At 38.3% G+C, this 21,360-nt stretch overlaps 1 protein-coding gene across 1 annotated transcript in view; it reads left to right on the forward strand.

Annotated features, from left to right (window-relative positions):
- Nucleotides 1-2,347: 2,347 nt before the first annotated feature.
- Nucleotides 2,348-21,360, forward strand: part of antxr1b (ANTXR cell adhesion molecule 1b) — a 41,237-nt gene continuing 22,224 nt past the window's right edge. The window contains exons 1-12 of the mRNA XM_067433624.1: nt 2,348-2,612; nt 10,966-11,037; nt 11,346-11,417; nt 11,520-11,601; nt 11,685-11,718; nt 11,819-11,898; nt 12,188-12,256; nt 12,391-12,471; nt 16,304-16,364; nt 16,588-16,686; nt 19,143-19,212; nt 20,644-20,854. Of these exons, the coding sequence (XP_067289725.1) occupies nt 2,458-2,612; nt 10,966-11,037; nt 11,346-11,417; nt 11,520-11,601; nt 11,685-11,718; nt 11,819-11,898; nt 12,188-12,256; nt 12,391-12,471; nt 16,304-16,364; nt 16,588-16,686; nt 19,143-19,212; nt 20,644-20,854 (1,086 nt within the window). The 5' untranslated portion in view covers nt 2,348-2,457. The remainder of the gene's footprint in view (nt 2,613-10,965; nt 11,038-11,345; nt 11,418-11,519; nt 11,602-11,684; nt 11,719-11,818; nt 11,899-12,187; nt 12,257-12,390; nt 12,472-16,303; nt 16,365-16,587; nt 16,687-19,142; nt 19,213-20,643; nt 20,855-21,360) is intronic.

Genomic DNA, 21,360 nt, shown 5'->3' on the forward strand with positions numbered 1-21,360 from the left:
ATGCTCAGGTAGGCCGTGGCATTTAAACAATGCCCAGTTGGCACTAAGGGGCTAAAAGTGTGCCAAGAAAACATCCCCCACACCATTACACCATCACCAGCAGCCTGCACAGTGGTAACAAGGCATGATGGATCCATGCTCTCATTCTGTTTACGACAAATTCTGACTCTACCATCTGAATGTCTCAACAGAAATCGAGACTCATCAGACCAGGCAACGTTTTTCCAGTCTTCAACTGTCCAATTTTGGTGAGCTTGTGCAAATTGCACAAATTGATCTTTTTCCTATTTGTAGTGGAGTTGTGCGTGTTGTGGCTTCACAAATGCTTTTTGCTGCATATCTTGGTTGTAACGAGTGGCTATTTCGGTCAAAGTTGCTCTTCTATCAGTTTGAATCAGTCGGGCCATTTTCCTCTGACCTTTAGCTTCAACGAGGCATTTTCACCCACATGACTGCTGCATACTGGAAAAAAATTGGGACAGGTAGCAATAAGAGGCCAGAAACGTTTAGAACAGCTGGAGGACCAATTTGCAACTTATTAGGTCAACTGGCAATATGATTGGGTATAAAAAGAGCCTCTAAGAGTGGCAGAGTCTCTCAGAAGTCAAGATTGGCAGAGAATTGAAAAATAGCAAAGAGTTTGAAGTTATCATTATCTACATCCGGACTAAAGAGGACAAGGACAACCCAAGTTGTTATCAGAGCTCAGAAAAGCCTGCATCTCTGATGGTATGGGGTTGCACGAGTGTATGTGGCATGGGCAGCTTACACATCTGGAAAGGCACCATCAGTTCTATGCTCCCATCTAAACCAGCAGCCATATCACCCTGTAGCCCAAGACTGGTTTCCCACCGAAGCTAAGCAGGGCTGAGCCTGGTCAGTACCTGGATGGGAGACCAAATGGGAAAACTAGGTAGCTGCTGGCAGAGGTGTTAGTGAGGCCAGCAGGGGGCGCTCACCCTGGGGTCTGTGTGGGTCCTAACGCCCCAGTATAGTGATGGGGATACTGTACTGTCAAAGAGCACCGTCCTTCAGATGAGACGTTAAACCAAGGTCCCGACGCTCTGTGGTCGTTAAAAATCCCTTGATAAAGAGGCATCCTGCCCAATGGCCTCTCTCCATCATGGCCTCCTAATAATCCCCATATAATGATTGGCCTTATCACTCGGTCTCCTCTCCACCAATCAGCTGGTGTGTGGTGAGCATTCTGGCGCAATATGGCTGCCGTCGCATCATCCAGGTTGGTGCTGCACATTGGTGGTGGATGAGGAGATTCCCCCTTCTATGAAAAGTGCTTTAAGTGCCTAGAAAAGCGCTATAAAAATGTAACAAGTTATTATTATTATTATTATCTAGATGTCATCTCTTTCAGGGAAGTTTGAAAGTAAAACGTTTGTTTACCGATATTCTTCAAAATCTTCTTTTGTGTTTTGCAGAAAAACTTCAGCATGAGTAAATGTTGACAGAATTAAAAATTTTAAGGTGAACTATCCCCAAGTATTTTAACAAGCTGCAGACATGCAGTTAAATAATCATCTAAATATATTTAAAATAAAAATAATAAAGAAAAAGGGACCAGATTGAATTGATTCAGAATTCATTACATTGGCGCTGAATGTTTTTGATCCATTATTAAGAACCGTTATTCGTTTGGGATTTCTTGTAACTTAAGATAAATAAAATACTGTAATATTTAATTTTGTTCATCATTTAATTGCAATAAACTATAGTTATTTAATTTAAATCATTTATTTACTTGTTTTCCCTTGCTACAACAAAAATAAAAGTCACCACACTGTGGCAGTAGAGAAGAAAAATAACCTTAACAAAAAAGCCCATTCGGTGGAAAGAGAGTTGAGCGAGAGAGAGAGAGAGAGAGAGAGAGAGAGAGAGAGAGAGAGAGAGAGAGAGAGAGAGAGAGAGAGAGAGAGAGAGAGAGAGAGAGAGAGAGAGAGAGAGAGAGAGAGAGAGAGAGAGAAACAGTTAACAGTTGCTGTTAAACAGTTTTAAACGTTTTTCCAAAAGTAACCATGTCACTCCCTCTTCGAATTCAAGATAAACCCTCATTTTCACAGAGGTCCAGGCACCACCAGACCAAATCAAATTAGTTTATGAACATTTCAAACTATCCCAAGCCATTGTCAACACATGTCTCAGGGGCACGCTGAGGGCCAGCACTTGAAAAAGCCTGAAACACATCTGTGGCAACAGCACAGCAGTATTAGAGTTATCTGAGCGTGAGGGAGTGATTCAGGCCAGTCTGACTGGAGCTCCTCAGGATCTGACTGCAGCTCTGGGACTCTGCCACTGAGACCAGACCTGCTCCAACCTGGATGGATCACAGACAAACAAGGGCTGCAGAGTAAATCATCTCCACCAAAGTTGGATGTCTTGCTTCGAGGGTGTGCTGGGAAGTGCCACTGACTTGTGCAAGGCTGCCATTACCAAACTGGAATAATGTCCATGGACTGGCGTGGAGGTGACAGGCTGCTTGTGGGCTTGTTTGTGATGCTCATCCTGAGGCTCAGCTGCTGTGCAGGACAGAGCTATGAACGCTGGGAGGCTGGGTCATCGTGCTATGGAGGGTTTGACCTCTATTTTGTGCTGGACAAGTGAGTTTTTTCCATTTCCATAAGCTTTGAGAATGTCTTTAGTCGGTGTATTGGCACTTGAGAATCTGACGCTGTATGGATGTCAATACAACATCCATAAAGACAACCAAAGGTCAAGCAGGCAATCATTACGTCTCCAAATAGACACATCAGCCAGTGATTCAGACAGCTTGAAGCGTCATTACAGTCTCTCATCATCTTGATACTGAAATCATGTATGACATAGGTTTGAATGTGCCCATATATCTGGCATAATCCTCCTGGACCCTGAAGGTCTTTGAAATGTATGATTTACATAGAATTTATATTCTGTGCAGGATATCAGAGACGTCTAAGAGGGTCAGCTCCTCTACAACCTGGGCAATTTTGCAGAAGCATGAAGACTTGGTCAAAAGCATATTATCTTCCACTTTTACCGAAGCTCCACAAGTGCAGATCAAATCCTTTGCTTTTGCACTGTATTTTTATTCATAGCTATGTGGATGCATAATCAATTACCATAAAAATAGTAACTATGAGGACAACCTCCAGGAAGATCTTGTCATAGACATAAAGATAAGAAGAAAAAAAAAACTGAAGATCTGAAGTGATTGGTGAAAAATACACGTTTCCTTTGTCTGGCTCTCCTGTCGGTTTGCCTATGATTTTTCTAAAAAATATTCAGTTCAATAATAAATGTCACAGTCTGAAGTCACTTTTTAAGGTGTTATTTAATAATAGCCCCCAGTAGATTGATGCAGGTGTCATGAGGTGAAGGTGAGGGAAGCGTTTAGAGCTGTTTGGGTTCCTCGTGTGCTGAACCTTTTCACCAGCAGGGCCAGATGTTCCAAAGTCTCAGAGCGCAAATGATATGGAGATGAGAAAGAGGCTGAGGGGAGGGAGAGGCAGAGAATGTATGCCATTGTTTAGTCATGACAGTAACATTCTTCATTTAACAACAAAGATAAACTCAGAGAAAAGACTTGTGAAAAAAACGCACACCCTGTGATGAATTTCGAGTGCATTATGCAAATGTTATATGAATGCAAATATTTGGATTTCTCATTGGTGGCAGAGTATAACAATGCCTTCATTGTGCAGGATGACTGCCCAGATTTTGGAAAAGTCTTTATAATGATGGTTGTAGGTTCTTATCTGATGAGGTCATCGCAAAGAATTAGTTCACAATGCAAGTTTCATTTTCTATGTTGGAACACTTCGGTTTATGTTTTTAAGTGTAATCTTATCTCAGACTATCTCCTACTCACTCTCTGAAGGTAGGCATATTATTAACATCCTTAACACAGTGTCTGCTGTTGTAAAATAACATTTCAGCAAATGTAGGAACGGAAATGGTATGAGTAGTAGTCACATACACTGAAAAAAAATGGTGTAGGGTTTACTGTGAATTTTTTTTACTCAGAAACTGCTAGTAAATTTCACAACTAATTATAAAGAAATGGCAAGTAACACACTGAATCAAAAATTAAACTTCGAAGTAGAAAGTCAAAAAAAATCTGTTGTGTAAATGCTGATTATTTTTCTCGATTTCAAAACCTGCAATATTCTGTATTCTCTGAACATTATGAAAGCTTGTTTCCACCACAGAATAAAGATATGTGTGACTTTTTAATCTCACAATTGTAAGTTTACGTCTCACAATTCTCAGAACTGTGATACATAAACTCGCAATTGTGTGATATAACATCAGAATTGTGAGATATAAAGTCATAATTGTGATTTAAAGTTAGAAATGTGATATAAAGTCAGATTTGCGAGATATAAAGGCAGAATCCTGAGATATAAAGTCCAAATTGCAAGATAAAAAGTCATAATTGTTAGATATAAAGCCAGAATTGTGAGATATAAAGTCATAATTGTGAGATAAAGTCATAATTGTGAGATATAAAGCCAGAAATGTGAGATATAAAGTCATAATTGTGAGATATAAAGTCATAATTGTGAGATAAAGTCATAATTGTGAGATATAAAGTCATAATTGTGAGATATAAAGCCAGAATTGTGAGATAAGAAGTCATAATTGTGAGATAAAGTCATAATTGTGAGATAAAGTCATAATTGTGAGATATAAAGTCATAATTGTGAGATATAAAGCCAGAATTGTGAGATAAAAAGTCATAATTGTGAGATATAAAGCCAGAATTGTGAGATATAAAGTCACAATTGTAAGATAAAGCCAGAATTGTGAGATAAAGTCAGATTTGTGAGATATAAAGTAAAAATTGCGACATATTAAGTCAAAACTGTGAGATATAAAGTCAGAATTGTGAGATATAAAGTCAGAATTGTGAGATATGGGCCCTATTTTAACGATCTGAAATGAAAGTGTCAAAGCGCGAAGGGCAAGTAACTTTGTGGGCGGGTCTCGGCGCTGTTGCTATTTTCCCGGCGGGATTAATGGCTCTTGCGCCCGGCGCAAATCTAAAATGGGTTGGTCTGAAGTAGCTTCATTATTCATAGGTGTGGTTTGGGCGTAACGTGAATAAACCAATCAGAGCGTCATCCAACATTCCCTTTAAAAGCAGGTGCGCAAGTTCCATTATGGATCACTATTATTATGGCGTATTTACCAAGCCACGCCAGGAGCGGTTCTTTTCAGTTTTTCAGTCAATTTTTTTTCCTGGTTCTTGACAGACAAACCAATTTGTCAGATGTCCTTACATACATATATGTCTTGCCACTATTGGGAAAACAGGTCTGATCCTTAATTACTACAATTAGCCTGAATAATTTGTAAGCTAGATTTATGCCTATTTTTTCACATCTTCGTGGCACACCACAATGATTTCCGTCATCTCATGTGTTAATAGTTTTTAAGTGTAACAATTTATTATTTGCAAAAATAACTGTTGCATCTGTGTAGATTACATGAGCAAAGTGTATGTGCACGCTATACATTATGGTCAAGCATGCGCCCTTAAAATAGCATAATGAACAACGCGCAACGCGCCACTGACTTTAGACTAGGTTTTTTCTGGTCAGTGGCGCGATTGTTTAATGGAACAGCAAAATAGGACCAGGGATTGTTTGTGCCGGAACACGCCTCCTTTTTTGCGCTGAACCGCCCAGGGAGCGCAAGTTCATTCACTAGTTTAGCGACGTGCTTCTGTGGAGGGAAAAGCGCTGGTGCAAAATAGGAATGACACATGCGTCGGTGTACAAAGTCAATTGCGCTGGGTGCAAGATAGGGCCCATAAAGTCAGAATTGTGAGATATAAAGTCAATTTTAACTTTAACAATTACTTCTTTTTTATTCTATGGGGGGGAAAAAAGCTTCCACAGGAAATCAATATGCCTTGTTAATTTTGTTTAGAGAAGAGTTGGGAGTCTTAATCTCGAGACCTCTCAAGACCGCATAAAAAGTCCGCTCTGACTCTAATTACTCAACGATCTTGGCCTTGGTTTGGGTCTCAAAAATGTACGTCTTGGTCTAGGTCTGGGCTTATGGTCTCAGACAAGACCACAGTCAATTTCCTATATATTAAACGTGATAATTACCTCAACCACGGATCGGCAAGTGGTCCAGCGTTTTGAAATACATTCAGAATTTTCTCTTTTTTAACTCATTAAAATGGACAGGCAACTTTTTAGACTGTCTAATAAAGCGACCATTGAATGTTACATATTACTGTTGGCTCTTTTACAAATTGCTACTGTTCCTCTTTAGTAGGCCTATGTCACTTTGGATAAAAGCAGCTGCTAAATGCCTAAATGTAAATGTTGTTATTCTAAAAAAAAAAAAAAAAAGAAAGTAGTCTGGGTCTCAAAGTCTTGGCCTGGATTTTTGTCTTGGCTTATGGTTTCAGACAAAACCGCAACTTATTTCCAAATCATTAAAGGTGATAGTGACCTCAACCACGGGTCAGTGAGGCATTACAGAGAATTAGCAAGAAATCCATATAATGACGACTGTAGAAAAAAAAATTGTTTCATATGAATACAGTAAATTCTGTCTTTTTTCAGTTTGCTAAAATGCATGCCATTTTCTCTATTTTAGCGTTGAGAAGTTATTCTAGGTTTTAAATAACCTGGTATTGGCTCCAATTCCATATCTTCAAAATATATAATAATAAAACTTATATATATATATATATATATATATATATATATATATATATATATATATATATATATATATATATATATATATATATATATATATATATCAAATGGCAACAGAATTAGAGACAATAATAGACTGTCCACATTCTTAAAACAATGTGTATCACCATCTGTTGAATTTATCAAGACTGAATTAGCAGCACTGGTGTGTTTGTGGGGGTGGATGTGCTCAGAGGAAAGCTTATACTGACTTTGGATGGCTTCGACGTCGCTTACGTAAGCTTCACATTCTTTTTTGATTTGTCTCCACCACAATTGCTCAGCCAGATGAGCTATTACACAAGCTGAGCCATTAAAGAAGCCCGCCAAACGAAAATTTACCGACTAGATGCTCCGATATTATTCTCTGTCAGAAGCTTTTTAAACCCACTTTTTAAGACAGTTGGACAGGAACATGCTGCCATGCAAACCTGCAATGAATCTTGAGATAATCCTTAAACAGCATATCAAGATGTGTGCAATTTCAGGGGAAAATCACCTCCACCACAACATATGACCAGCCTTAATCCTTCGGTGGAGTTAATCCATCATGTGAACATCTAAATGTAGTAACCCCCCCCCCCCCCATTAGACGTCAAAGTATCAAGGGGTGTTTGTCAAAAAAAAAAAAAAAGATAAACCACACTTTTCAAACAAAAGATGTTTGTTTTTAAATAATAAAGAAAATCTAAAATACAAAAAAAAGAGGTAGGCTACTGACATCATACTACTGTACATCTAATAAAACCAAAACACGATTTACGAGATGAAGAAAATGAGATCATGGTCTGAAGGACATGGAGCAAGTGCAGTTAGGGCGTGTCAGAATCCACTTTCGCTAGTTTAACAACAACAAAAAACGGTCTGCGCGCCCGGCGCATGGTCCAAAAGCATTGCACCTAGTCTCTCAATGAGTAACGGGTGTGTTTTGGGCATAATGTGTTGCAATTTGATGAGTGCCACTTGTGCTCGCTCAATGGCAGATTCCCTATTTACATGGTGGAATTTGGGACCGGAAAGACTGAACACTTCAGAGAGAATCGATGTCACTTTCCAACCAGAACACGCCCCCTCAGCTAGGACTGAGTGGCAGAAGAGCTGCTGCATGACTGGAGTTAATAGAGGAAATCAGTTTAAAACAAAGGTCGGACTCGATATAGTGTTCCTTAACTTACCAAAGATCCAGTGATTCATGGATAATGTCATGCAGTACTGGGATCGTGTTTTCCTGACATTTATATTAGCCTGATTTCAATACATAAATATTTATCACTGTCAGTCATCACAATTTCGAGAGTGAATCCCGCATTTATATGCAGATAGGGCCTATATCTATTGAAGCTTATATGTGGCCACTTGTCAAGAATGGAAAATCAAAGTTTTATTCAAATTCAGATTTTTTTTAATGTATCGCTATAAAGAACGCTCCCTTTATAAATACTAAAAGCTGTTAGGGCCTACTTATTCAACGAAGACAATCTCACAAAGTTCTGTTAGATTAATCAGTGAAGCTGACTACACAATGAAACTCTTATTTACACGATGTCTACACTTACACCGTGCCCTAACTACAAGTGATGCGATAAGATTTCAGCGAAAAGCAACTTGTCTGTCCACACCAAGCGGCAACCTCCCGCGATCTCTCTTAATGCCAATACGGTAGTAATGTAAACTGCAATTCCTCGACTGGCCACTAGGGAAAGGCTCCAGAATGGAGCAGAATCTCATTAAAACCTATGTTAAAATACCCAACTTTACAGCAGAAAAAAACATGTTTACAGCCTGGTACAAATTGTGGTTTTGGTCTATACGGCTAATTTTGCCCTTCATGACAACTCTGGGGGGGGGGAGGTCTTTTTATAACTCATTCATTTACGTTATATAAAGCCTTAAAGTTCTGCATAATTAAGGGCGTGGTTACTTTGAGTGACAGGTGGATAGCCATTTATCTTCCGACTACAGTCATTGCGTCACACAAGCTCCACCCACATCCCGCCTCTTTGCCCATTTTTTGTTATCTAGGAGTGACACACGATGACGCGCTAGCAAGATGGCAACGGCCAGCTTGACCCTACTTAACGTTTCAGAACGGCTTATCAGAATCCTATGGGTGACGTCACGGACACTACGTCCATATTTTTTTACAGTCTATGGTCCACATCAGATGCGACGCGACTACGAGATGCAACAAATCAATCAAAAACCACAGCCAATCAGAACAGCATGTGGGCGGGCTCTCGCGGCAAGTGCACGGCACCAGAGATTAATCTTGACATTACTCACAAGAAAATGTACATAATCAAATTCACAAATATTACACCATTTAAACTATTAAAAATACATACTGAGTTACTAAAACAATCGTTGTCATAGGATATACTTATTTGTTGAACGCTCTTGTTCCAATGCGTTTAATTTCAAGATCTGAGGTGAATCCTTTGCTGCTTTTATGACAAAGCTGGGAGCAGTAAATTATATTCAAAGAAACATTACACACTTTTAACATTAAATATAGCACATAAACACAACCTGAGATTAACATTGCCATGTTTTGTGTTGTTGTTCTAGCCGCGACTAAAATTCATTGCGTGTCGCTGTGGTGGCTGGTTAGGACAAAAACTCTAATTAACATGGAAAGATACCTTTTATTATGTTGCAATGCATGTAGTTAGGACACGGCATTCACTCAGCACTGGACAAAAATTTGAGAGCGGTGAATGGATTGTTTCTTAAACACTGTGATTGGCCATTGCGTTTGAGAAATCAACAAGCATATCTGTGAAGTGAAAACACTTTGGAAATTAAATTTGATGAGTGCAAATATAGATAAGCACTGGAGTGTGCCAACTCTTTTCCGCTAACAATATGCTCTTATTACATAGAAAACAGATCCTAGACCAGCAGGTATGGGAATTTCCCTCTAAAAGCAGTCAGTAGCAGAAGCAGTAGGCGGCAATAGTTTGAGTGAGAAAATGATACGCTATTATCAAGTCTATCTCCCTCAGTCCAGAGGGGGACATAAGCATTTGTGTGTTTTTCACAGCATTCACACTGAAAACCAATGCTGCCTCACAGTCTTTTTGCGTGCGAGTGTACATGAGAAAATGAGAAAATGTATAATTTTAAGGAGAAAAAAAGTTGATTTTGATGTCCTTGGCATCAACACATTTCAAAAAAAGTTGGGACATGGCCATTTACCATTGTGTGGGATCCCCTCTTCATTTTATAACAGTCTGCAAACGTCTGGGGACTGAGAAGACAAGTTGCTCAAGTTTAGGAATAGGAATGTTGTCCCATTCTAATGCGGGCTTCTAGTTGCTCAACTGTCTTAGGTCTTCTTTGTCACATCTTCCTCTTTATGATGCGCCAAATGTTTTCTATGAGTGAAAGATCTGGACTGCACAATGGCCATTTAAGTACCCGGATCTTTCTTCTGCACGCAGCCATAATGTTGTAATTGATGCAGGATGTGGTCTGGTATTGTCATGTTGGAAAATGCAATGTCTTCCCTCAAAGAGACGACGTCTAGATGGGAGCATATTTTGTTCTAGAACTTGGGTATACCTTTCAGCATTGATGGTGCCTTTTTCAGATGCGTAAGCAGCCCACACGCACTCGTCCAACCCCATACAATCAGAGATGCAGGCTTCTAAACTGAGCTCTGATGACAACTTGGGTTGTCCTTGTCCTCTTAATCCAGATAACATGGCGTCCCAGTTTTCCAAAAAGAACTACACATTTTGATTCGTCTGACCACAGACCAGTTTTACCTGCCAATAGGCGCATATTACTAACAGGCTCTTTAAATAACACAACAAATATTGCGGCATTGACTTTAGACCGGGTTTTTGTTGGTCAATGGAGCAGTTGTTTTAAGTTGCCTCAAAATAACAACATGCCCACAATGCGCCTGAACACACCTCGTTTCGAGACCAACTCATGGGCACACAAATGGGTGCACATGCATTAGCGCAACGACGTGGCTCGGATGGAGGACGTAAAAATGATAACTGCATCAGGCTAAAACTAGCAAAAAAACGCATGAGTTTATGATAGAGCCCTAATTGTTTTCAAAAATCCTGCAGTATTTATTTGCAGACACCTCTTAGTTTGATATTTAATATAGCCTATTGAAATTAACTCATTGCTCAAGTGTCCATACATTTGAATGACAAAACAGTGTTTGCATTGTTATTTTGTGCAGTCCTAATACTGAATCCTTAATGCATAAAATCTTTGACATCATTCTCAGGTCTGGAAGTGTACAGCACCACTGGAATGAGATCTACTACTTTGTTGATCACCTTGCACACAAGTTCATCAGGTGATTCCAGCAGATGCTCATCATGCTGTATTATTTTTTGTGGCCTGCCTATTGTCAGTACTTCTATAATGTATTTATGAAAAGCAATTATGTAACCCAAAGTTGGAATGTCGCAAAAAATATCATATACTGTAACTAAAAGGCTACGAAACCAATTGAAGTACTAACGGATAATGACATATTGTATAGCAGGAATAGCTATAATGGAAATCCTTGTAGACCCTATTAATGTCAGCTTGGCAGCAACTGCAGCCTGATGGTCTATGAATAAAAAAAGGAACATTTGGCCTATTATACTCTGTTTTCAGCCCCCAGCTACGCATGTCCTTCATAGTCTTTTCAACGGAGGGAAGGATCCTGATGAAACTAACAGCAGACAGGCAAGAGTTCATAACACATGCTGTGATTTCATACTGCCATTTCTAAATTGCCATAAAAAACTGTAAAATGCTAAATAATTAAAAAAAAATCTTAATATTCAGGGATCATATTCGTGTTGGCCTAGAGGAACTTCAGCATGTCTTACCAGGTGGAGATACCTTCATGCACAAAGGTTTTCAGAGGGTAAGAGGTTATTATATAATAAGGTAAAGTACATCAGAACAAACAATGTTTGCTAAAAAAAAAATATTTGTGTGGTTTTCTAGGCAAGCGAGCAGATCTACTATGGAACAGGTGACGGTACGTTATGAATCAAATTATTTTTTAAATTATTTTTCAGTAGCTATAGATGTGTAAGTCGGGGAAGATGATTTTGATTTTCGATTTCTGCTCTTGTCAGGGTACCGCACAGCGAGTGTCATCATTGCTCTTACAGATGGAGAATTGCGTGAGAATGAATTTGACTTGGCAGCCAGAGAAGTGAGACCTTAAACCTTATATCCTGACATATTTTCTTATTCTTTCTCCCCCGAGCATGAAAAAATGTATTTATCACTAAGAGCCAGTAGCTCTGACTTTACCCACAGAGGCAGCAGCTATTCATAAAATCAGCTAGACCTTGGACGTTCTTTCTCTCAGACTCTCATCTCTTTTAATACTCATATAATATTTTTGTGTAGTTCGATATTTCACATGTGCTGGCTCTAATTGAATGTATGCAACCCAGCACATCTTTTGAACCCTGTCTTTTGATATGATAAAATGGCAGGCCGGTCGCTCGCGTCAGCTGGGAGCTTCTGTGTACTGTGTTGGAGTGAAGGACTTTAATGAAACCCAGGTAAGGTGACAAACCAATTTCCCCCCCTCATTGTCAGCAGGTCACCACAATTTGGATTTTTCAGCAACTGATATGCAATGTAAGAACAAAATAATGCAGAAGCATATTTTTCATGATTTCTCATTTGGTCACAGCTGGCAACAATAGCCGACAGCAAAGATCACGTCTTTCCTGTTAATGATGGCTTTGAAGCACTGCACGGGGTCATTGATTCAGTAAGTGAATGGAATCAAAATAAACCCAGTCACATCAACTCTCACATCTTTCTATTGATAATTGTATTGATATATCTAATTAACTGTGTTCCAAAACCTTGTGAGCTGGCTAGGCAGCATTTTATGTTATCAAATGTGCACTTCTGAGACAAAAAGCGTGAGCTTTTAGCCAAATTCTAAGGCAGCGTTGCTTGTATCATTCACTGAAAAGGTAATTTGATAATGTGACTCAGTGGAAAAAATCAATTAATTTTAGCAATAGCTCAATCTTATTCAAATCTGCAAACCCGATTCCAAAAAAAGTTGGGACGCTACAAATTGTGAATAAAAACAGAATGCAATGATGTGGAAGTTTCAAATTTCAACATTTTATTCAGACTACAACACAGATGACATATCACATGTTTAAACTGAGAAAATGTATTATTTTAAGGGAAAAACAAGTTGATTTCTTGGCATCAACACATCTCAAAAAAGTTGGGACATGGCCATGTTTACCATTGCGTGGGATCCCCTCTTCTTTTTATAACAGTCTGCAAACGTCTGGGGACTGAGGAGACAAGTTGCTCAAGTTTAGGAATAGGAATGTTGTCCCATTCTTGTCTAATGCAGGCTTCTAGTTGCTCAACTGTCTTAGGTCTTCTTTGTCACATCTTCCTCTTTATGATGTGCCAAATGTTTTCTATGGGTGAAAGATCTGGACTGCAGGCTGGCTATTTCAGTATCCGGATCTTTCTTCTACACAGCCATGAGGTTGTAATTGATGCAGTATGTGGTCTGGCAGTCATGTTGGAAAATGCAAGGTCTTCCCTGAAAGAGACGACGTCTGGATGGGAGCATATTTTGTTCTAGAACTTGGGTATACCTTTCAGCATTGATGGTTCCTTTCCAGATGTGTAAGCTGCCCATACACGCATGCAACCCCATACCTTCAGAGATGCAGGCTTCTAAACTGAGCTCTGATAACAACTTGGGTTGTCCTTGTGGGACATGGCGTCCCAGTTTTCCAAAAAGAATTTCACATTTTGATTCGTCTAACCACAGAACAGTTTTCCACTTTGCCACAGTCCATTTTAAATGAGCCTTGGCCCAGAGAAAACAACTGCGCTTCTGGATCATGTTTAGATATGGCTCCTTCTTTTTTGACCTATAGAGTTTTAGCCGGCAACGGCGAATGGCACGGTGGATTGTGTTCACCAACAATATTTTCTGGAAGTATTCCTGAGCCCATGTTGTGATTTCCATTACAGTAGCATTCCTGTATGTGATGCAGTGCCGTCTAAGGGCCCGAAGATCACGGGCATCCAGTATGGTTTTCCGGCCTTGACCCTTACGCACAGAGATTGTTCCAGATTCTCTGAAACTTTGGATGATATTATGCACTTTAGATAATGATAATGTCCAACTCTATTCAACCTTTCTCAGAAAAACTCCTTTCTGAAATTGCTCAACTAATTTTCGCCACAGCAATAGGGGAATTGGTGATCCTCTGCCCATCTTGACTTCTGAGAGAAACTGCCACTCTGAAAGGCTCTTTTTATACCCAATCATGTTGCCAATTGACCTAATAATTTGCAAATTGGTCCTCCAGCTGTTCCTTATTTGTACATTTTACTTTTCCGGCATCTTATTGCTACCTGTACCAACTTTTTTGAAATGAGTAGCCCTCATGAAATCCAAAATGAGCCAATATTCGGCATGACATTATAAAATGTCTCACTTTCAACATTTAATATGTTATTTATATTCTATTGTGAATAAAATATATGTTTATGAGATTTGTAAATTATTGCATTTCTTTTTTAATCACAATTTGTACAGTATCCCAACTTTTTTGGAATCGGGTTTGTTTAAGTTTGCCCAACATATACAGCGCCATGTATTTTTGATACTGATTTGAGCAGTGGTTTTCAAACTGGTCCCCTTTATCTTGCTCTCTGGGATTGTAAGGCAGTTTCTTGAGGCAGTACGTAAGCTTCTTACATTTATTGTGAAAGTTGCTTATACAAAAATGTTTTAGGTTTATATATCCAGCATTAAGTATAGCCAATTTAGGTTTGGAAACAATATGTTTTATTTATAATGTCACATTTAGGGTGAATTCAGGGTGATTGGGAAACTTTTTGCCTTTGAGATGGCTTGGATAAAGTGTCCCAATCACCTTGAATTCACCCTACTATTTATTTATCAGTTTCAATGTTTTTCATACATAAAAATAGATGGAAGAAGGGGTTTCCATCATAAAAGGTTCATCATATTTGGGGACCCTTGGCATCATAAAGTTTGAAAAACCCTGAATTAGAGTATCCCGTCATTAGCTAATCAGCAAAATGCCGGTCCTTCTAGCTGACCTCCATTATGCCCAGTACACATTGTGCGATTTTGGGCTGTCCCAGGCAAAAAATGACCCATCATGGCGATTTCTGTGGCTGTGGCTCCCAAACAGTGGTCCAACATCATACAGTGAGAGAGATTCAAAGATGGCCTTTGTCACGGTCTTGAGACCAAAGATAGCTTGCGATCATTGACAGTGTCAGAAATTTAGCATGATCGTCAGCGTGTTTGCTGCTACAACCTACATCTACTGACTAGCCAATAAACTAGCAACGTGAAATGGCATGTTGATCATGGTCCTAAAACGTAAAACTACCTCAAGCTCCATTTGCAAGATTGGCATGCCAAGTTGGCCTCATTTCCCTAGCCATGACCACATCCATATTCTCTTTTGCTCTATTTGTTTACCACAAGCTCATTCTGGTGATGTTTTATTCGAATCATGAATCAATTCGCTGATTCATAACCATTTGAATCTTTATTTGAGGACTGAAAACAAACCAGGAAGAGAAGACAATACTGAATAAAGGCGTAGTTTTTGTTATTTTTGGACCAAAACGTATTTTTGATGCTTCAAGAGATTCTAACTAACTAACTGATGTCACATAGGGACTACTTTGATGATGTTTTATTACCTTTTTAGACATGGATAGTATAGTGTGCATACACTTTCATGAAGGAACAGAAAAGCACTCGTACTAAATCTAAAATATCTTAAACTGTGTTCCGAAGATGAACAGAGGTCTTACGGGTGTGGAACAACATTAGGGTGAGTCATTAATGACATCAATTTCATTTTTGGGCGAACTAACCCTTTAAGGGATGATTTGGAGGCTATAATGGACAAAGGCCAATAGGCATATTTGGCCAGAATGCCAGGGTTAAATCCCTATGCTTTTTCAAAGGACATGGGATTTTTATTGACCAGAGAAAGTCAGTTAATGTCTCATTTCGAAGGATGGTGCTTTTTGATAGCATAGTGTCCCAGTCACTATACTGGAGCGTTAGGACCCACACAGACCACAGAGTGAGCACCCCCTGCTGGCCTCACTAACACCTCTACCAGCCGCAACCTAGTTTTCCCAGGAGGTCTCGCATCCAGGTTCAACCCTGCTTAGCTTCAGTGGGTGACCAGTCTTGGCCTACAAGGTGATATGGATGCTGGTAATATCTAGTGGACTTTGTTTTCAAGCACTCAAGTAACTCAAACAATATATGTGCACCATCCACACAGACACAAAAAAAAAGGGTTACACATGGACAGTGTGCACGAACCCTCCTAATGATGAAAATAACGTCACACGGACAGTGCACAGACCGTCGAGAAACGACCGCAGATGGCCAAATTATACTTTAGGATGGTGCCTACTGTATGCACTAGAGAGCAAGCCAGCTCACTAGGTTTTGGAACAGAATCTTTACACAAGCAAAAGTTACAGAAATTGTGCATGTTGTCAAAAGATTCTAACATAAGTGCATTGATTTTTCCTTTCCTCAGATTCTCAAGAGATCCTGTATAGAGATCCTCGCCGTGGAGCCCTCGAGTATTTGTGCAGGAGGTAAACATATGTCAGGCCTGAAGCAAAAACCTAGTTCAGACAGGCAACAAAATTCAGATTTCTTTGACAAATACAACTGCAAAACACCACGTGAAATCTGAATCGAATGAAACCAATCTAAACCACAAGCGATAAAATCTGTTTTTTTTTTCTTCATATCCTGAATGGTCATATTGGATTGCATGGATGTAACATCAAACACAATGTGTTTCCTCCGTCCCAGAATCCTTTGAGGTGGTGGTTCGAGGGAACGGATTCCTTCACGCCCGTGACGTGAGCAGAATCCTTTGCAGCTTCCGTATCAACAACACCCTCACCGTGAGTAAGTGAAAAACAGCACAGACGGATTCCTGTTCCTTGCACTGCCAGCTGAATTATTAATAAGCCATCCTGTGTTAGCGTTAGCTGCTAACCCAAAATGATCTCCTCATTCGAGAAGCAGCAAAAGTGATGCCGTTTAAATAGCTGAAAGTTTTATTCATTGAGTCCAGGCCAAGCTAAACTCACCAATGGAGATAGAAAAATAAGCTTTGTCTTCATGAATGTGGCAGCGCTTTGTTTTGTTCTTTTGTTAATGATGAAGGAGCCGATTGAATCCAAATGTCAGTATGGCTGCCGTGTTTTCTGCAATAGGCTCGAGAAAGGTTGGCCGCGGCACTTGTAAATCACAAGACTTGCCTTGAACGCAAACCACATGTGCATAAATGCACATCCACACACTATTAAAAAACACACCATGGAAACTATTACCAGGACTTTTGGTCCAGGATATTAGATGTTTTTTAATTGTTTTGTATTTGCATTGGCTTAATTAGTATGTGTAGAGTTAGGCCAATGTCATAAAAAGCATACAGGTGTGAACAAATTCAATACTTTCGAGGTATGCCGCTAAATTATACTCCCTATCATATGACTCTTGCGTAACGGTTACATTTGGTAACTAATAAAATGGCTCAACACACAGCTCCTGGAATGCCTGGATTTATCTTGGAAATGAATGGCCACAAATTGGTCTGCTGCGGTGTTGATGTCCTAATGATTTCTGAGCTCCGAGCTTCTATCCTTCTCTCTCAGCTGCTGTTTTACTTAAAGAATATCAGATGGCACGGGGGAATGCAGGGCCCATCTCACCAGTGTGAGTCTCGGCCAGGGTAAATGAGGCTTTTGGAGTCAAACATTTTCCACTTTCTCATTTGTCATGTGGAAAAATGACAAGAGAATAAAAAATTCTGCCCTTCAGCCCTGAATGGTAAAGATATGCAATGCAGTTTCGGTGTTTTTCTTCTGAAAATAATTATTAGTGGTAATTGCTAAGGCAAGCATCTCCATTACTCAAACGTAGGGTTGGGGGCTTTTAAGATGTCTGCAAATAACTTATCCTGCACTGTTTGTGCTATATAAGCATGAATAATACATCAAAAGACGCGGTTTGCTATTAAAAGAAAACGAGCAGAACAACCCCATAGACTTACAATTTGATTTGAGTCATATCTACAGAACACAATATCATAGATATGACTTGAGACCACCTAGCGACCACCAAAAACAGCCTAGCAACTGCATAGTAACACCCTGGCAACCAACCAGAACACTGTAGCAGTTAGGCATTCGAGTTCTGTATTAAACACTGGTTTTATGGTATAAAAATAAATAATTATTTTTAGAATTATTTCATTTTATTTTTGTGGAAACTTCACTGACATTTATAAGTTTGGGGTTGGTACACTGTAAAAAGAATTTGTTGGTTTAACTTAAAATAGTAAGTAAACTGGTTGCCTTAATTTTGAGTTTATTGAAATTAAAATTTTGAGTTGATACAATGAAGGAAATTTGTTTAATAAATAGAAACTCAAAATATTATTGTATCTGAACCACATAAAAAATGTGATAAATCATGAAAATAGCACAATTTGGCATGTTTCACTGCATCATTAAAAATAAAACACACACAACTACCCAATATGCTTACAAAATATTTTAATAATATTTTAATAAAGGTTGTCGAATCTCAATTTTTTTTATTGTACTAACTCAAAATTTTAAGGTAACCAGGTAACTTTTAAAAAATATATTTTTACAGTGTGGGTAAAAAAAACAAAATACAGTAAAAATAGTAATTTGTGAAATATTATTCCAGTTTTAAATGGCTGTTTTCTGTTTTAATAAATTCTAAACGAAAAAGGTGGTGGGGAGAAAAAAAAATAATATATGGGAGGAAAAAATATTTTTCAATGCTTTTACGTTCTCTCGCATTTTTTACCCAAAAGCATTGAAATATAAAATGTTTTTTTTACATAATATCCCCTCCCATCAGATTTTTTTCCCCCATCACTATGCATTCTTACACGATCTTTTAGAAATAATTATAATAGGCTGATTTGCTGCTCAAGGGACATTTATGATTATTATCACTGTTGAAAAATTATATTTTTGATTCTTTGATGAATAGGAAGTTTAAAAGATCAGCATTTATTTGAAATATAAATGTTTTGTAACATTTTAAATGTCTTTATTTTGACATTTTTTATTATATATTTAAACCATTCTTGCTCAATGGAAGTATTAATTTAGTTTTTTTTTTTTAAATGTATTTACTGACCTCAAACTTTTGAATGGTGTAGTGTATGATGAAACTATTTCTGTAAGGGTGGTTCAGATTGGTTTATATATTGAGCTGTTAAATTATCCACAAACGCATGATAAAATGTAACAGCATCACTGATGTCAAGCCTAAGGGCACTTGTCAAGCTGCTTGTTTTCCTGTGTGTTATTCTCCAGTGAAGAGGCCTCTGGTAGTGGAAGACACGTACCTGCTCTGCCCAGCGCCTGTACTGAAGGAGGAGGGAACGTAAGTGTTGCTGGAATCTCTTTCGTCAGCTGACGCAAATAGAATGGAAAGAGAAACATACGAGCCAAGAAACAAATAAAAAATAGGACGGAAAGACACCCAGCTCTCTTAAAAGGGATTCTTGTTGCAGGCTTTTTAGCTTATAAAGCATTGTAAAACATCTTCATTTTCATTATTTTTATAAAAAATTTTACTGTAAGTGCAATGTCATACATGCCTTGGTGAGCTTAAGAGACTCCTTTCAAAAATTAAAAAAAAAAATTGTTTACCGACCCCAGGCGTTTGAAATATGTAAGCATATTCTATAATTGAATGGTAGTGTAGATTTCTTTTTATACATAATTTAAGCCCCGATGGATTTTTTTGGGGGGAAAGCAGAATGGATTTAACCCACTGGCGCTGTCACATTTCATTATTTCAATGAAATGATTGAACTATTTTTTTAATTTGATAATATTTTTTTATTTAATATTTAGTATTTTTAGAAGATTTATGGTCCTAAATTATATTTATACAGTAGTTATAATCCTTTTATTCACTTTTTGAGCATGGACCTGGAAATTAATTTGACATTCTAAATGGTCATAAATCTTGAATGACTTGGAGCACATCCTTAAGTTTTCTCACATTTTTTAAAGATGACACTTGGCAGATCATTGCAATTATTGCAAAATAAATCTAAACAAGCGATGTTCAATCAATCAATCAACTTTATTTATATAGCGCTTTTACAATCACGATTGTGTCAAAGCAGCTTCACAGTGTCAAACAGGATAATATTGCGACAAAATTAGATTTGGCTGTACAGTCGTACTGGGGAAAACAGTGATGTTATCAGCTTATTTTAATGTATCATATAACAACAATGTTGGCAGATCAGTATTTAAGTTTATAGAATTAAATAAGACCTAATTCATACATTTTATTTGTATAAAAAGTTGAATAACTTTAATCAAATTTTTAGTGTCCCCAGTATTTTTAGTGTTAGATGTTCCAAATTTGAGGTTGATAACTTAAAAAATTAGCTCTCAGTGCGATTTTTTTTTTGTGCGCAATGCCAAAAGTTTCCAATAGATGAAATATGTTTACGATGCAAACAATACATTTAATATATTCGGAATATTTAACCTTTTGAAATAATGTCCATGGTGTGTGTGTGTGTGTGTGTGTGTGTGTGCGTGCTTGAGTGCGTGCGCAACGCAAGTCCCAAAACCTTTACCATTATGATAAAGTAAAGTTTTGTACCATTATGATAAAGTAAAAAATTATTTTACAAATATATAGAATTTTTTTTAAACGGTCAAAAATGACCACCCAGCACAAGAGGTTTAAGTATTAAGGCCCAATCAAATTGACATAATTTAACTTTTTTTTTTAAAAGAAAAAAACATGTCAGCCATTTTTGTCTCTTTTTTTTGTTTTCGTTCATAGGTCTGCCTCTCTCCATGTCAGTATGAACAACGGCCTGAGTTTTATCTCCAGTTCTGTGACCATCACGACTGTCAGCTGTGTGAGTACAGTAACCCTGCAGGGCAGCAGTGTCAAGCCCACCACTGTTACACTGGGCAGAGCCACTCCCAGTACCTCTACACTGGGCAGTACCTCTAGTTCAGCTCCATCTTCAGTCTACCCTCTGAACACAGTCAGTATATTCTGTCCTACATGCCCTCTCTAAAAACTAACTCTCCTCTGGTGGGGTGCCATTCCAACAGCACTGGTAGATTGCAGCAGAAAGACCAGAGGCCAAAAAGCATATGAATTGATTGAACACCATTATTAAGGTGTTGAATGTGTGAACGTGATTGGTCCAGGTCACATTTCACCTAAAAAAACAAATGATTATGCAATCATGGACAGAATTATTAGCAACCCTGAATTTTTTTAATGAAAGATCAAAAGGATAAATGATGCAGATTTATTTTTACAGCCATTTTTGACCATATTTACCAGGGGTGCCAAGAATTCTGTCTATGACTGTACATATACACTATATTGCCAAAAGTGATGGGACACCCCTCCAAATATTTGAATTTAAGTGACCCAATCATTTCCATGGCTACAGGTGTATAAAATCAAGCACCTAGGCATACGGACGCTTCAACAAAAAATTGTGAGAGAATGGGTCAGTGCTCAGTGAATTCAAGCATG

This window comes from Pseudorasbora parva, chromosome 23, assembly GCF_024679245.1.
Source record: "Pseudorasbora parva isolate DD20220531a chromosome 23, ASM2467924v1, whole genome shotgun sequence".
NCBI lineage: Eukaryota > Metazoa > Chordata > Actinopteri > Cypriniformes > Gobionidae > Pseudorasbora > Pseudorasbora parva.